The sequence below is a fragment of the Nyctereutes procyonoides genome, unplaced genomic scaffold, assembly GCF_905146905.1.
Source record: "Nyctereutes procyonoides isolate TBG_1078 unplaced genomic scaffold, NYPRO_anot_genome, whole genome shotgun sequence".
NCBI lineage: Eukaryota > Metazoa > Chordata > Mammalia > Carnivora > Canidae > Nyctereutes > Nyctereutes procyonoides.
Genome location: NW_026575136.1, coordinates 14,300,058 through 14,317,765, shown reverse-complemented (window position 1 = coordinate 14,317,765; position 17,708 = coordinate 14,300,058). Strand labels below are relative to the sequence as shown.

Here is a 17,708-nt window from a genome sequence, read left to right as displayed (position 1 = left end):
AGTCCTGGGATCGAATCCCACGTCGGGCTCCCTGCACGGAGCCTGCCTGTCCCACTGCCTGTGTCTCTGCCTCTCTCTCTCTGTCTTTCATGAGTAAATAAATAAAATCTTTTAAAAAAATTAAAAAAAATAATTTGTAATAACTTTCTATGGTGACAGGTGGTAACTATGTGTGCGGCGGGTGGTCTGCAATGTGTAGATCTTGCACCTGAAACTGATACAATATTATGTGCCAATTATGCTTCAGTGTTTTGAAAAGAGACTACAGTTGGCTAAGTCGACTGTTAGCAAATTTGGTAGATCATAGATAGTCTTACAGGTCTCACTTTATGAATCAAAAGATAGATTCAAAGATCAGTTTCGATTAGGATTTCTCTGAAGCCTCAGCACTACTGACATTCTTGGTTGCATAACCCTTCATGATGGGAGCCCGTCCTGTGGGCCCCGCAGGATATTTAGCCGCGTCCCTGGCCAGTAACAGCTTCCAAATTGGGACAACCAAAAATGTCTCCAGACATTGACAGATGTCCCTGAGGGGGGGAAAAACCACTCCTGGTTGAGAACCACTAGTTTAGGTTAATACGGACAAATGTTGTGGTGAATGATGTTTTCAGAAGTCTTAGTAAGCGATTTCTTGAGAGATAACATTTTAGGTGAATTAAACTTGCTCATTTTAATTTGCTCTTTTTGTAAGAGTGGGTTTATTAACATTTATTCCTAATAATCGTTAGAGAAAAACACTTGTGTCCTATTAAAATGGACGTATTTTAGCTGCTGAGAGGGTCGACAGTCGAGTAGTTGTGTGTATAATACAACATATCACCTCTGCAATAGCCGGAGCTGAGAAAATACACGTGCATCCTGACATGCAGAGGATACTGAGGGTGTCTTAGGAGTTCTCCGAACGTCAGGGATCCCAAACGGCCTCATGCGTGCGCTGGGAAGACAGCCTCGCTCTATTATTACAGCTCAGCCGCAAATTCTTGTTTTACCTGACAGATCAGCGAACCTGGCGTATCATACAAGCAGCCGGGATAAGTAAGCTTACTTTGTATTTGACATTTTCTGAGCCCTGTTTCCGTTATTAGACATATTCATTGGATGTTGTTTGACTAGCATCTGTAATGCTGAGAAGGAATTTTACACTTTGTGTTGGTGCAGGTAAAAAAAAAAAACAAAAAACCTTTGGATCGTAAAAACTGGTGGTCATCTAAAAATGTGTCTGCGTTTGGCCCTGGTTGTTTTAAGACCATGATTATAACTGTCATTGAAAGACTGGTGCCCACTGTGTCACTTTAGTTGCTTTGGGAGGACGTGCACTGCGCTTAATGGGCCACCGCAGCTCCGGCCGGAGAGTTGGCAGGTGGCAGCGGCCGCGCTTTGCCAGGAAGGTAAAGGCCGCGGCGCTCAGGACACCAGGTCTCAGGCGGCACCGGAAAAGCCAGCCCGTCGGTGGCAGCAGGGTGGACCCGGCCCGGGGGTTGCGGGCAGACGGGTGGCAGGTGCACAGCAGCGCTGCCTCGCGGCCGCGTCCTCCCACAAGCCATTACCGTGGGCCGTGGGCCGCGGTCAGGTGCGGGGGGAAGAGTGCGACAGCCGAGCACTCGAGACCTTGCCCTGCAGACACAGCTGGGTCGTGAGGCTGCAATGTGGCCGGGGGGGGGGGGGGCCGTGGCTGCCTCTGGGGAACCCCTGAGCCAGTCCCACCTCCTCGTTGTTTGCATGAGGGGCCTGAGGCCCAGAGAGGGCACCGGCTTTTCCAGAATGAGGCCGTGGGGGGCAGCCCCCGGGCGTGGCCCGCCCTGTGGAGAGGCTGGGGCTCCATGGCCAGGGCCCGGGGCCGAGGGAGTGCCTCGGGGTCCGCCGCACGGTGACCCCGGGGGAGGGCAGACCCCCTGTGGCCCAGCGGTTGTCCCCAGACACCGGCTCCAGGCTAGGTGTGCTGGGCGCTCATCGGCAGGTGCAGGGGGCTCCGGGCTGGGTGGGGTGGGACCGGCCCCCCGGTCCCCCGAACCCAGATATCAGGCTTCTCACGTGGCAGCTCCTGGGGCCGCGGACCCACCCCCGAAGCTGGGGCGCTGGCCCAGACAACGTGCGGCCTCGCCTCTGCAGCAGTCCGCCAGCCAGGGTTCCCACCATGCCCAGACTCGAGGCAGGGCCGCAGACCCTCATCCCCGGGGGGGTGGGGGGGGCACGTCAGGGAATCCGTGGCCAGCTTTAACCTGCCACGGACGCCTCTTCTGCTTTTGACATTTCATTTATTTATTCCTGAGACACATAGAGAGAGAGAGAGGCAGAGACCCAGGCAGAGGGAGGAGCAGGCCCCCTGTGGGGAGCCCGATGGGGGACCTGATCCCAGGACCCCGGGGTCACGCCCTGGGCCGCAGGCAGCTGCTCACCCCTGAGCCCCCCAGGACCCCAGACGGTTCTATTTGGAAAGAGGGAAGACTTGCTTCATTGCCTGACCCTGGATCCCCAGAGGTGAGGACGGATGCAGACAGGAAAGACGCCAATGAGACGCGGGCCATTTTTTTTAACATGACCCGCCTGAGTGTCCAGAGCGTCCACCCGTGAACCACATTGTGAGAGCTCGTCCTGCTTCTCCTGGGCTTCAGGGCCCTTTTCCTTTTCAGAGAAACTGGAAATAGTACAGGTAAGGGACCGACGTCCAGCTGCAGGTGCAGGTGACACGTCGCCCCCTGGTCCTGCTTTGTTCCGGGCCGCCTTGTGTTGCGGCAGGTGACCCGTGCGCTCGGAGCCGCAGGGCTTGGGGAGCGTGGGCAACGGCAGGGGTCGTGGTCCCTGCAGGAGGGAGCTCGCCTCCCGGCCCTGCACGCCCGGCAGTGCCCGTCACCCTGTGGCCTCTGCGTCACCCTTCACCCCCCAACACCGGCCAGGCTCAGCTCTGTTCTGCTGGCGCAGGGATGCTGTGGTGAGTGTGGTGGCCGGTGTCCCTGACCGCGCCGTCGGACACTAACGCCCCTGCCCTTTCCAGCTGTCCCAGCAAATTGTTTACCCGCTGTCTGAGACCACCCGCCTGGGCACCTCCATCCCTGTGGAGCCCCGGGCGCCCGTGGCCCACTTCCTGATCCTGGAAGGGCCGCGTGGACCCGGTGCCTCTGCGCAGACACTACCCTCGTCGCCGTCGGCCGCCAAGCCCGGAGATGCGAGTTGGGGAGAGGCCACTCCCCGCACTGCTGAGATTCAAAGCAGGGGACCAGGGGGGATGTGATCCATGCACGATCAGGATGCCAGCCCTGGGCCCGATGGCGGGATGAACGGGCCGGGCTGCGGCGAGGCCCCGGGCGCGGGCTCCAAGAGGGTGCCCCGACTTCAGGGGCTCGGGTCGCCGACAGTCCTTGCTCTCAGGTCTTGCCCCCCGTATCAGTGGCACAGATTCTTTTTTTTTTTTTTTAAGATTTCCTTTATTTATTCATGAGACACAGAGAGGGAGGCAGAGACCCAGGCAGAGGGAGCGGCAGAGCGGCACAGGTTCCGACTGTCTTTCCCATTCAGCTTATTGAGGTTCAAACTACGCCTAAGATGAGATTGCCGGGGCCCCGCAACACTGGGACGCTCTCTTTTTCCCTAAAAGCCCCCTAAATCTTTCAAGATTCTTTTAATTTAGTGTCCAGTTTCCCATCACTAGGTGACCAGTGAGTTAAGTGCTCAGGACTTCAAAAGCCTTAATAATCACAAGAATGCATTTTGCAATGTGAAAGAGGCAGCATTTGGCTACTTGATGGTCCCGTTACACATTGGCCACGCGGCCCTTTGGTTTGGCCAAGTAGCGTCTGCCATTGTTCTTTTTAATGGCGGCAGATTTCGGATCTCTGTGTTCTAGTCGCAAAGAAATAAAAGTGTACTCATCCCTATTATCCCTTCTTTCCTCTTAAAAATAGGAGACATGCCCCGCCTGAGGTTTTATCCACGCACAATGAATACACGCGAAGCAACGCTCCTCCCGTGGGAGACTTTATACGTGTTTAATCTCATGCCTTGCTAGTGTTCAATAATGTACCAACTTTTAAAAAAAGTGTAAGAATTAAATTGCAAAATTAATTTCTAAGTTTTATAAACTTTTTATTAAGAAATGTTCAATAGCAACATCCCAGATAAAACACGCCACTGATTATGGGTGAGGTTTAATGAGGCCCAGCCCTCTGCGCTGGAACGGATGGGTTTTAGAGACGTAAGGAAGGACCTGGCCACTCGGTCTCAGCATCTCCCCTCCCAAAAGAATGTGAAAGACATAAATGGAACCTGCTCCAGTTCTCAATGTAGGAACTGAAAAGTGGTCTATCTTCTTCTTTTTTTAAATTTTATTTATTTATTCATGAGAGACACAGAGGAGCAAAGACCCAGGCAGAGGGAGAAGCAGGCTCGCTGCAGGGATAGAGGCGGGACTTGATCCCGGGACCCCGGGGTCACACCCTGGGCCCAAGGCGGACGCTCAGCCGCTGAGCCCCCTGTGGCCTATCTTCTGTAAAAATTAGGGTGACCAGCTGTTGCACGGCTCCCTGCACTTTCCAGAGTCAGTCACAGATCATCCAAAACACCCCAAAACACTGAGTGCCGGGCAGATCAGGATAGCGGGTCGCCCGGGTTCCCTGGGAAAGTGCGCGGCTCTGTAAGTGGGCAGCCAGACGGACTGTTAAGTCCTGAAGATTTTCCGACAAGACACTGCAGATCGTCTTCCTTCCCATCGGATTCCTCGCTGGCCTGTGCCTCCCCACCTCCCTGGCGTCTGGTGCTCTGAGCCGCGGCGTGAGCCGGAGGCCTGGGTTTCTCTCCTCCTGTTATAAGGCGTTAGGATTTTATTCGTCCCCATGAGCTTATCCCGAAAAGGGACGTGCAGTGCCTGGTTTTGCGAGGGTTGGTTTCGCCTCCTCTGCTCAGGAGGCACTGCCTTCCGCAGCCACGTCATCTCCGTCCGCTTCCGCTAAAGAAAATGTCCCATGGCACAATGTCAGAGGCGTTGGCCGGGGCAGAGCTTGCCGGCAGCCTCGGTTGCCCGGTGTCTGGCAGGCACCATGGCCCCGGGGGCGGGGAGCGTGTCCCCTCTTCCCTGTGACCGTCCCTCCACCCGTAGCCAGGCCGCAGGCCTCAAGTCCCACACGGTAAGGAGCTAATTAGCCTTGAACCTTTACAGTCTTGAAAACCCGGCAAAGCTGGTTCACATAATGCATGGGGCTGCTTCCCTTTGAATGTCACGTATAATTCTTTCAAAAAAAAAAATCTTTGCCCTTATACTCACATTCCAACACTCTGGCCTAATCAGCTGTGTTATTTCCTACGCCGTTGAAAAGAAAAATTGTCGCAGGCACACGGGCTGTGAAAATCTTAGTCGAAAATAAGCCGCATGTGTCGGTTTTCATCCAGACGCTGAAATTTGCTTTCCTCTGTGCTTCTGAGAGTGGAAAAGCAGCTTCAAATCATCTTCTGTCACGTAGCTGTCCTTCTCGCAGGTGCAAAAGCATCATTTCCTAGAAATGATTGAGGCTTGAGCAAACCGCCCTGAACTGATAGATACAAACCCTATCCATCGGCAAAGAGGGCACTTTATTAAAGTCACTTCTAATCAGGTGTGTGTTTGAGCATGTGCAGTGCGACCCTGCAGCACGTGGAACGGCCAACGGGATAAAAACCTTCAGAGAAAAATACTCGTTAGTGGGGGCTGCTGCCCTGCTCTTTCCCCCTCTGGGCGTAGGGGTCCTGACTGTGCGGTCCCGACCCTCAGTCCAGGTGTCCCCGGAGGCTCCTTGACTTGGTCCCTTATGGAAGCCCGCCGACGGGATTCTGAGGCTACGCGTTGTCGAGAACATGGGGCGGCCCCGTGCGCTCCTGCCGGGTTAGTGCTGTGAGAACATTGCCATCGGGGGACACCGGGCAGGTCTCAGGGCCGACCCTTGTGACTGCTGATTAGCGGGGGGGCTGGGGGCTTGGGGTTACAGGAGGCAGGAGTCCCCGTGCGTTCCCCTTGATCTATCGTAAGGATGTGCACTGACTGGTGCCGTAGGTGCCGGCCGTTGTCCCGCTGCCTCACGGGCCTCGTGGGTCTCTCACTGCCGTGGGTTCTTCTCTCTGCTTTATTCTCTTCCCTCTACGGATAGAACTCTTTGACTTGCTCGAAATTTCCCCTCCCTCCTAAGTTTGACTTTTACCTATGTCTCTGGGCGTCCTTCTAAATTCAGAACTTGGAGGCTGCAGCTCGGAACGTTCCCGGGCTCAGTCTCCTTATTGTTCTGAGTTAAAATCCCAGGATGACTCGGAGGGTTAAGAGGTTGAATACTAGTCTCTGCCACTAGAAGGGAGTTCCTTGAGCGTGGGGATGATGTCTGGATCCGTTGTCACTATGCTGACAATGCCTAGTGCAAAACACGTACTGAGTGGGTATTTTACCAATACAGAAGTCATGCCAGGAAACGTCTAACATATACTAATAAGAGGAAAAGTTGTTTTTTTGAGTGGGGGAGGGGCAGAGGGAGAGAGAGAGTCTGAAGCAGGCTCCAGGCCCGGCGCAGAGCCCGACGCCCGGCTCCGTCTCAGGACTCAGATCACTACCTGAGTTCGAATCGAGAGGCAGAGGCCCAACCGACTGAGCCTCCCAGTCACCAGGGGAAGCTCCCTACGCGAGCTGGCTCCGCGGACTCTTCTCAAATACCCGACGCTTTGGCCTGCACAGTCGCCTCGTGCTTGGCCTCGTGGCTAAACATTTCCCGCCGCTAAACATGCGTCACCGGCTTTCAAATTGCCTTACCGACTAACGTCAGAATGGTCAGCAGAGACCAACTTGGCGAAAATTCAGGCAGTGAACGTTGGGGAAGAGGTGGTTTTCATGGTGACCTCTGCTCCAGGGAGGCCTCACACTGATGAGGGCGGGTCAGCTGACCCAGCACCCGCCGCGGTCGTCCAGCGGGGGAACCGACGCTCCAGCAGCCACGTCCGTGCCAATGCCAGGGACCCTGTTTGACTAAGCAGTGGAAGGTTCTTATTTCAGCAAACTGAGCTCGTGGGAGCCGCGGGTGGCGGTGGAGAGGAGGCGGGGGTGAGGGCCCAGCGGCCGAGAGCAGCGCGTGCTCCACTGGGCTGGGGTGGCCTTCCTCTGTGGGAGGGGCTGCGGACTTCTGACTGTTCTGGGAACCTCTGTCTTGGGTGAGTCCTGTCCGCGTTCCCAGCCCCACTGCAGTGACACACCAGTGCCACTGTGCTCCTTTGGGGTGGAAAAATGCCTCCTGAGTACAGGCCAGATGTTGGCCAGGGTCCTTACGGACCGGAACCTGGGTGCCCAGTACTTCTTGTGCGACCCCCCTTCCTACCCACAATTAAACACTCCTCGTTCTCGTTCTTCTTTTTTTTTTTTTTTAACTGTTTCCTACTGTGATCTTTTGGTCGCAGGAATCACCGTCGTGTGATTTTCTAGCATTAATCCTAAGCCGTCTTTCTGTATGATTTTATCGTGAGACAGATAACATTTTCACAAGCATTCTGAAAATTACCTTAGGAAATGGTATTCCCGTCAACGTCGTTACTTTGGAAGATGAAATGTTTATTCCAGTGATATGGTCATTGCCCGAACTCCTCTTTCAACGCCATCCGCTTGCTTCTCTTGTATTCTGAACTCGGTATAATTGAGCTCCGTAGAAATACATGGGTAAATATGAATGTGTTTTTGCTGTATTCCACGTGGAACACCTTCACACTCACCTCATACGTTTCTTCTAAATAATGAAAGATCTCAAGATTTAATGACGTTTTCCCATCAATGTCCGAATGTGCCCCTGGTTGACTGTGCAGCACCTCCCTTGAGTTTCCTTTTAGCAACTGCCAGGACAGCTCCTCAAATGTGATATTTGCTACTAGATGTTAGAAATGCTATTATCTGCATTAAGTGGAATTTTAGGTCTCATTGACTAAACCCTGAAGTATAGGTAAAATTGATTTTTCATGTCATCTGCAGGAAATGTTTGACGTTATACTGGATGAAAATCAGCTGGAGGATGCGTGTGAACATCTGGGGGAGTACCTGGAAGCATACTGGCGTGCTACCCACACAACCAGTAGCACCCCCATGACCCCTCTGCTTGGAAGGAATTTGGGCTCAACTGCACTCTCACCATATCCCACAGCGATTTCTGGGTTACAGGTATTGTCACTTCCCACTCCTGTTGTTCCCACCTTATGTTGAAGAGCTTCACTGGGGTGAAGACTGGGATCGTCCTTAATTTGAAGAGGGAAACACGAGTGGGAATCCCATAAAAAAAATCCAAACTCTTGCCTCACCGTGATCTACCCGAGGCAAAGTTACCCACGGCGGCCCTTTCCATAGAACTTTGCTCTCTGTTAACGTATAATGACTTTTCCTCGGACAAAGTCATCCCTCCTGTGTCTAAACTCCAACAGGACACTCACTACCTACTTGGTGTGACCGTCCATTACTTCTCCAGGTCACTTCTTAAATTTCTTTACGTAAGATATTTTGGGGCAGACAGTCCTTTCTGACGGCCCTTAACTACTCCTGCCCCGCAGGCTGCCCGGCCTGTCCCCCAGCATGGTCAGTACAGAACGTGCCCTCGAGGAGAGGCTCTCTATCTGGAAACAGTGACAGATCCCTTAGTTTTCTCGGGGGTAGTGGGCTCCCATCTTGGTCAGTGGCTATGGCAGGACCACGTAGGGAAGTTGGGCACCACGCTTCAAGAGCCTACTGGAATGTTGCTCAACCCACCGCTGGCTGAGGAACATGGAGGCAGCTGAGCCCTCTTGTATCATGACTAATTTTATACTAATGGGTTATATAATGATAATCATGATTGGAGATCGTGTAGCGTTAACTCCGAGAGAAAGGGCACTCCCTGAGATGCTATTATGACCATATTACTTTGCTACAGAATTTCATCTTTGTAAGCAAAATAATTACCCTATAAACGGGTAACTTTTGAGGCTGGAAATGAACATGGGAGATGTGCTGCTGTAATATGGACTCTGTGCGCACCGGGACTGCTTCTGGACTGGTTTCACTGCCTGTGTGCTAGTCCAAGTGTAGCATCTCCGCTGCCTAGTTTGGATTGGTTCTGAATTGTACATGGTGGGATGAGAAATGGACGATGCATGAAGCAGTCTGCTTCTATAATGCAGGTAGAAGCGAAATGCACTTTGTTTATGAATATAACAGTCCAGACTCATCACCTCGAAGCCATCTACCTAGAGTGGCTTCCCAGTTTCACTTGAGTTAATGTGATGCCCTTTATCCTGGAGCCTATTTCTCTTAGTGACAATGGGTATTTTTTTTAATAAATTAATTTTTATTGGTGTTCAATTTACCAACATACAGAATAACACCCAGTGCTCATCCCGTCGAGTGTCCCCCTCAGTGCCCGTCACCCATTCACCCCCACCCCCCGCCCTCCTCCCCCTCCACCACCCCTAGTTCATTTCCCAGAGTTAGAAGTCTTTATGTTCTGTCTCCCTTTCTGATATTTCCCACACATTTCTTCTCCCTTCCCTTATATTCCCTTTCACTATTATTCATATTCCCCAAATGAATGAGAACATACACTGTCCTTCTCCGATTGACTTACTTCACTCAGCATAATACCCTCCAGTTCCATCCACATTGAAGCAAATGGTGGGTATTTGTCGTTTCTAATGGCTGAGTAATATTCCATTGTATACATAAACCACATCTTCTTTATCCATTCATCTTTCGATGGACACCGAGGCTCACGACCCAGCAATTGCACTGTTAGGGATATACCCCAAAGATTCAGATGCAATGAAACACCGGGACACCTGCACCCCGATGTTTCTAGCAGCCATGTCCACAATAGCCAAACTGTGGAAGGAGCCTCGGTGACAATGGGTATTTAATTGTCAGACTCCAGGCTGAGGTTAAAGGCATAGGATGTGGCTGCTGAATGATTTTCCTGCTGCGTGAAAGTACGTGTCCCTTAGAGGAAATGTGGCTGGGTCCTTGGTGTCATCAGGACCCTGTTTCTTAACTGAGGTGACCTAACTAAGTAGAGAGACACAGCAATGATACATGTGTTCCCATGATTTGAAGAAAAATGTTGAATAACAGTTTCTGAGCCATCAAACAAGTGTTTGACAATATTCATTTCAATGAATGGTATTAAAGGAATCTAGTTTCTATCTGAAGGTAATTTTTGCTGGACATTTCAGTTGAGAAGTAAGAATTGTCAGTATCAGTTAGCCAGCTAGCTCCATAATTATTCTAGACTCCTTTGGAAAGAATATTTTTGAGAGCTTAGCATTTATGTATAATGAAGAAACAAACACATCATTTTATGGGAAGCACGGATTATAATTGCATGAAAATATTTTTTACAAGTATAAGGACCATTCAGCTACATAAAGGTGAAGTGTGTGACTTTGGGAGGAGAAAGATTTTATCAGCCCAAGAGAAAAATAAAGTAGCAGATGCTATTCTGAACCTTAACTTATTTCCCAATAGTAAAATGATCCAGTTTTTGCAGAAGTGGAGTTATTAGGTCTTCCTAGATATGTTAAGTTCCATTCAGCAGTGAACTTTCAATCCTCTATTTTTAATAGGAAGCATAATCGTGTAGCATGATGTAATTAAATTCATAAATTATCAGCATTTCAGTATCTTTGCATGTTGTGCCCTAGATGAACGAGATCTTCTGAGTAGGGCGTTTGTGCATCAAAATGCTTTATTAAGTCAGATAGTTGGCATTTTATGGTACAGACCCTACTGTTGCACATACATTTGCATATTCTAGGTGAATTAAGTTGACACGATCTAATCAATGGACGATCTGATATTTTTAGAGTCAGCGTATGAGGCACAGCAACCACTCCACGGAGAACTCTCCAATTGAAAGACGAAGTCTAATGACCTCTGATGAAAATTATCACAATGAGAGGGCTCGGAAGAGTAGGAACCGCTTGTCTTCCAGTTCCCAGCATAGCCGAGATCATTACCCTCTCGTGGAAGAAGATTACCCTGACTCATACCAGGACACTTACAAACCCCATAGGAACCGAGGATCGCCTGGGGGATATAGCCATGACTCCCGACATAGGCTTTGAGTCTGCAGAAGCAAACAAAAAATTCATCTGTTGACAATTTGCCATAGCACTGCTAGGATAAACCAATCATCTTAACTTGGCAAGTACAGCACAGTATTTACTGTGCTTATGGGCTGTTGTCATTTGATGCTAAGCAAGGGGCAAAAAACAACAAAAAAGTACGTTATGCCCTTAAGTCTAGATGGTTATTAGATGCCCAGTCATATAGATATTTTTAAGCTCAGCATTTACATAACAGTACCTTTTGTTTTCTTCATTAGATTTAGACACATCGATTTGTAATTTAGGGTACTTATCAAGGCACATATAAAATAATTTCCCATGCTGGAAATTCCAAATGACCAGTTCCAGTTGGAACCAATTTATAAACCAATTCCTGTTGGAATTTGGGTGAATCGACTAGAAAGTCTACTTGAGCATGTTGCAGTCAATTTAAAAATCTGAAAAAAAAAAAAAAAACCAAGACCCACAAAAAACAACCAAAAACCTAATTAATAAAAAAATCAAAATACCAAAAGAAGCCAAAACCCGATATGGTATTTATTTGCTGGAAGCTAAATTTACACTTAAAGTTGAAATGTATAAACATTTTAACATATGTTAATGTTGACAGAATGGCTTTTCAAACTCACCAAATGTATTGATAGTGCCAAAAAAAAACCCACCTCAAATTAATGCAGAAATTATACACTCTCCTCAGATTTTAATATTTTTGTTTCTCTACTGGCACAACTGTTGTATTCAAAGTGTTTTGCTTTTTGTTTAGTCACTACTGTTAGCTTGTTTGAAGTTGGCAAAAAAAAAACCTCAAACTTTCTTTAGCAGTGAGAGAGAACACTATAGAGAAGCCCAATCATAGGTGGTCACGGGAAGTGGAAAAGGGGTGTTGTTTCCCCTTTCCTCGCTCTGAGCACAACCACATACATCCAGGAACCTGAAGTCAGTGAGGATGGGCACAGATCCTCCTGAGCACGAAGCTAAACATCTCCAGATGGGAATTCATCTCTCCAGCTTCCCACAAACATGGGCCGGTATTTCCTGCCAGCACAATTGCATATCTTTCCATTGCTCCATTCAGTCTCTGTCTTCGAATATGTGAATGTTCTAGCCCTTCCCCAAATTCTTTATAGTCATGCTAACGACCTGTTTTACATGGAATCATTCAATTTTGATATCGAAAGCTGTGTTTATACAAAATGATCAAATGAAAAAAAATGTGAAAACAAATGATGAATTTAAAAGCTTGCAATAAAAAGTAAACTCATAAATTCAGAGTATATTTGAATTGTAATTAAAATTGCAGCATTTTTATTGTCTAGAATTATAAAGAATTTGGAGATTGAGCTGCCTTATTTCTAATGAACAATCCTGTTCACCTGTTAAGTCTTGACAGTTTTTCCAGTGGCTATAATTATGAAATTGGTGACCCTCTGTCTTCTATTATCAAGGAAGCCTTAGATTCACTATGATCCAAGGGATTACTAAAATTGACCCTTTTATACAATACACAAATATCTTTCAGAAAAGACTCTTGTTTCTAAAAGTCCACAATGCATGCGTTTTTCTAAAGCCCCAGTAGGACCAGGCATAAAAATATCTTTCTACTGGCACATGTCAGGAGGCCTATATTTTGAAGACAATAATAGTTGATTTCTATTACCCTATTTTCCTCCCAAGCCTCTCAGTCTCTAGGCTTTCAAAGCATGCACCAGTTAAATGATTTTCCTGACCCATGAAACCAAGTTCCACATTCTCGATTGTGATACACACCTTGAACCGTGTCATAACCTCCCACATTCCCTCCCCTCCTGTTCACCATGCATAGTCCATCATGACCCTCTTCAGCTGTAACTGTCTAAGTTATCTCACGTATTTGACACAATCGGAAATACGGGCTCAGTCAGTTGTAAAGGTTAACATGTGATATTTGCCTGTGAGGTTCTTTTGTCATCTAGTGAAGCTTACAGAACTTTCAGTTAAGACATTTGAAAGAGCTGTATCCATTATACACTTCAATAAACACATAACCTGCCATTACTGAATACTTGGTTAGAGCACAGAAGAGCATTTTCCAGCAAACGAAATATATTTATTACATGTACAGCACATATTTGCATGAGAAAGAAAACATTAGCCAAAACATTTTTCTATATGCTTTACTGGTTTCTTGTTTGTGCGCATTAAAGTATTTAATTGCAAAGAGTGCACCAAGGTGATAAATTTAGACTAGACAGCTGTTCAGCTTTTTCTGTAGTAGCATTAGCAATCTGGTCATTTAACTACTTTAAGATACTTACATTTTATGGCAGGTAGCTGCAACAGCATTTACATATATTTCCTAGTCAGCAAGATTACCATATTCTTTCAATTTTTAAAGACCACTTGTTTTTAAAATCCTCTCAAAGCCTTGTTTCTAAGTCTTCCATGTCACGCTGATAAAGAGAGAGGTCCATTCAATATCTGTGCACAAAACCAATCTGTCATTTGCCATCAAGTGTCCATACCTGTTCTGCTTTGCATTCTTATTCAAAAGCTAACAATCGTGGAAAGGGTAAAATATATATTTTCTTGATGGATATATTTAAAATTTTACGTTGACTTGGCATATTCTTTTCCATTCCTTTTGTAAAAAGTTTATCTTCTCCAAGTAAATAAGAGATATACATTTTCCTTTTTTTAGTGTTAGAGTTTACTGTGTAAATGATGCTAAAATACAGATATATACGAAATGAAAGTTTTATTTTTGCCAAGCATATCAAGCAACTTTGAAAAATACATATTCCACAAATACTTTGTTTTTAACTGATTTCATTTCAAAATAGCAAATGATAAGAAGAAACAAGTCTTACAATGTGTTGAGGCTGTTTTACTTTGTAGAAGTCACATATTCCGTAACTTCAGTCTATGTAATATCAGAATATGTAAGTTACATATTCTGTGATTTCAGTCTGCGAACATGTAACACTGTAGACTCATGTGACAATGTGAAAATGTAGTTCTGGGGGATAAAACAATGAATGCAGTTTGTCAGTCCTGATGTTAATTCTCAAGGCTATAATGTGACTCCAGTATTATAATCAATGATGTTATCTTGTTTACTCCAATATTTAAAGCAACACTTGGAAATGTTTATAAATGTCTGATGATTCTCTCTTATCTTTATACAGTTCTATTGGAAAGCATATTGAAATTAACAATTTGGACTGATAGCCTTTCCTAATAAGAGAGTCTTAATTACGTGACAATATGTCATTGCACTTAGTCCTTAATGAAATGAATTTTTTAAATATAAAACAAATTCTAAGAAAATTATTTGTTCCCTTTGAATAATTTGTTAATTACTTTAATTATTATTGTTGTTGCTGTTTGCAAAATGTATTTTTGGAATGTTAACCTCTTTTCATACCTGCATACTTGAACTTGTCTTTTTGTGTGGGGGCCTTAAAATTCATAACAGGAAGCTAGGGCAGTGAAAGGGAGGGAGAGAAGGAAATTACGCTGAGAGATGGCTTGCAAATCTAAGCCCTGAATGAACATATCATAAAATGTTGTTGAGACCCAGGATGTCAGTCAAGAATGTTCCTAGGCAACCTTAGTTTGCATGCTAGCATAATATTTTAGTTATACAATTTTATTTTGGGATTTGGTAAAAAATAAAAATTAGTGATGCCACTGTAGAAATTGCCCTATATATTAATATTTATACTACCTCTTCTTTAGAGAAGACAACTGTCTTTTAAGAGAAAAACACTTTTCAATAAGTAGTGATCAGATTCATTATGCTTGTTGCCAACCTAGCTGCAAAGCTAAGTGCATAAATCCTTAAAATATACTTTCCCTTTAAATTTTAAACTGTTTCCAGAATACTCGTCACCCCTCATTTCTTCCATGTTAGTGAAGTTTTCTTTGAATTGGTTCACAGTTTATCAGGACACAAGGTTAATTTAAGAAATCAGTCATTATAGGGGACAAAACACACTGCAAGGGAATTGTCCCTATATGCAGTTTGTTTTAATATCTAGCTCTAAGCCTAAAAGAATGGATCCAGAAACTTGATATTTAAGTGCAGCTGGTTTGAAAATTCAAATTTTTGTTTATCCTTAATGTTTCCTGTGGCCAGTTAGCCATTTCCTAGATAAGGTATGTGTTATCTTGGACTCCCATGTCATTGGAGTAAACTTCATACAGATGTTTTAAATAAATGGGAATGTACCCCTTACTTCTTTTATATTACAAACCCCTTTGTGTTTCATGACAATGTTGCATGTTGTTTTCTTTTTAATTATATAAAATTCATCTTTGAATGACTATATGAATGACATTATAGCAAATTCTGTAATAAAATTTGTTTTATTAGTTCCTCATATCTTTAAATATTGTTAATACTCTGTTACTAAGTTACTTCCTCCAACTGTGTCTATAGGGCAGAGAACAGGCCACCTCTTCTACATGATAATTATGATCAAACCAGTCAATACGATAGTTGTCAGCAGACAGCAAGGATAACATTTTTGTTGTTGACTTAAACAGTCAAATTAGTCAAAATAGTAAAACTGGGTTATATGGACAGAGAGCTACAGCATTCAAAAATTACTTTTCAAAGATTTCTTCTTTTCTTAAACTGAACTTTCTCAAACGAAATACATCCTCTTCTAGCAACCATCTTTATCTTTTTGTGGATGGTTTAATCCCAAATACTTCCTGTAATTGAGGGACAGTATGAGGTGACTAGAAAATATCTCATCAGATCATGTCGAGCAGAGGCTGTAACTCTCACTTACCACGAGAAACTTCTAAATAAGAGTGAACAGCAAGAGTGTTGGAGAGTCATAGTTACATAGGAAACTTTCCTTTGTTTCTTTTGATGTATGTAAAATACTTGTAGAAAGATGGTAGAAAATGTTCCTAACATCCTCTTTGAAGATTATAAGGAGTTAAAACCAGAGCTATGTGAGAACCCAGAGTGGCTGGCCTCTAGCTTTTCAATACTTTGTAAGTATTCTTGGTTACGTTTTGAACACTAAAATTTCTTGACAAGTGGCTGTCTGTGTTTATGTAGGGGCCACCCTGGCCCTACTTGCATGCCATTTCCACACACTTTTAACTGAAGTCAGTGTGAATTCTGTATGCATAAGGATGTATCAAAGATGCAGGACCATTAATGCTATATTGTTGCATACTATTTTTCATATGCCTTACAATATTTTCTGGGAAGTTATTAAAATGGGAGCATTTTATTGCCAAAATAAATCTATGTTGTTACTACTTATCTGCATTAGCAGTAGAAAAATAAATAATGTAGCAAAACATGTATTGTATAGTACAAAATTATAAAAGATATATATTTTGCCAATATGAAAATAGATCGAGGAGAGAGAGGAGAAGCACATTTGTTATAGCAGAAACTTATAACGAAATCCACTGTTAAATTCGGCAGTCATATTTTTTAAGAGTATATAGATTTAACTCTAAGTTTTATCAGATTTATTTCATCTACCATCCTTTTAACTTGCTGCTTGATACTTTTCCAGCAATTTACTTCATAGCCTTGCAATCTGTGGATGTAATTTATTTTACTTTATTCCCTTGCATAAAAATTATTAAATGTTATTTTGTGATGAGACTCATACCATATTTACCGTTCTTATTTCTGCTCCTTCAGTAACGACTACAAAAAGTAATGGCAAGTGAGCTCATTGGGCTCCTCTAAATTTTGGATATGTTTGAAATGCTTTGTATTTTTCACAGCCTAAAGTCAGGATGATAAATAAAGATGTCCTAATAACAACAAAAAAAGTAAAGTATTTAGGGATTCTTCGATTTGTTTTTGTTTTGTACTGAATACTACTTTGAAACATAAGTTTAACGCCATTAGCTGTTTTTTTTTTTTTTTTGAAGGGGTGGCGGGAGGGGAAAACATGAATTTATTAACACTAAAAATAGTGTTAGTTATTTTTAACACTAAAAATAGTAAAAAGGCAAGTTGATGTAAAAAGATTTTACCCATTACTCTGAGGGCTGTTGGAATCCCAAGCTATTGCTATATCTCCAGGTACAAGTGGAAAAAAAAATATTGCCTTTGTCAAATAATTTTTTCCTTTTTTTGAATTTTAGTTACTTATTTTAATAATTTACCCCCTTTTATTTTTCTTATATAGGTAAATGTGTAGCATTCTACAAGGCATGCTGGGTAAAATATACTATGCAAATGTGTACAGTGCTGCATGTTTTGTTCTCCCTCTGCTTTAGTGGCTTTAAAGAAAAAAAAATGTGTTGTTATTTTTGTGAACAAAAACATTTAACAAAGAAAATGCAGAGTGCATGCATAGAGTATCCTAATTTCTATGGATTTGTTTTATGGAATTTAAATGTGTACAAACCAACTGCATTAATTTTTTTCTTTTGTATAATAAATGAGAAAACATTGAAACCAGCGTTATACCTCTCCTTTATATTACTCTAAAAATAGATATTTATATTTACATCATTCTAGAGGTATGTTCCTATACCTCTTGCAGGGAAAAAAGGTCTCAACACTCTCACAACACGGGTTTAGTTAAATGATGATTTTCTGAATACTCTGCTAGGTGCTATGAGTTATTACAAAAGAGTATTATATTAGGAAAGGGGCGTAAATT

At 44.4% G+C, this 17,708-nt stretch overlaps 1 protein-coding gene across 1 annotated transcript in view; it reads left to right on the top strand.

Moving 5' to 3' along the window:
• Positions 1-17,498, top strand: part of LOC129495608 (voltage-dependent L-type calcium channel subunit beta-4) — a 41,049-nt gene extending 23,551 nt beyond the window's left edge. Inside the window, exons 7-8 of the mRNA XM_055303281.1 lie at positions 7,961-8,146; positions 10,810-17,498. Of these exons, the coding sequence (XP_055159256.1) occupies positions 7,961-8,146; positions 10,810-11,070 (447 nt within the window). The 3' untranslated portion in view covers positions 11,071-17,498. The remainder of the gene's footprint in view (positions 1-7,960; positions 8,147-10,809) is intronic.
• Positions 17,499-17,708: the final 210 nt, after the last annotated feature.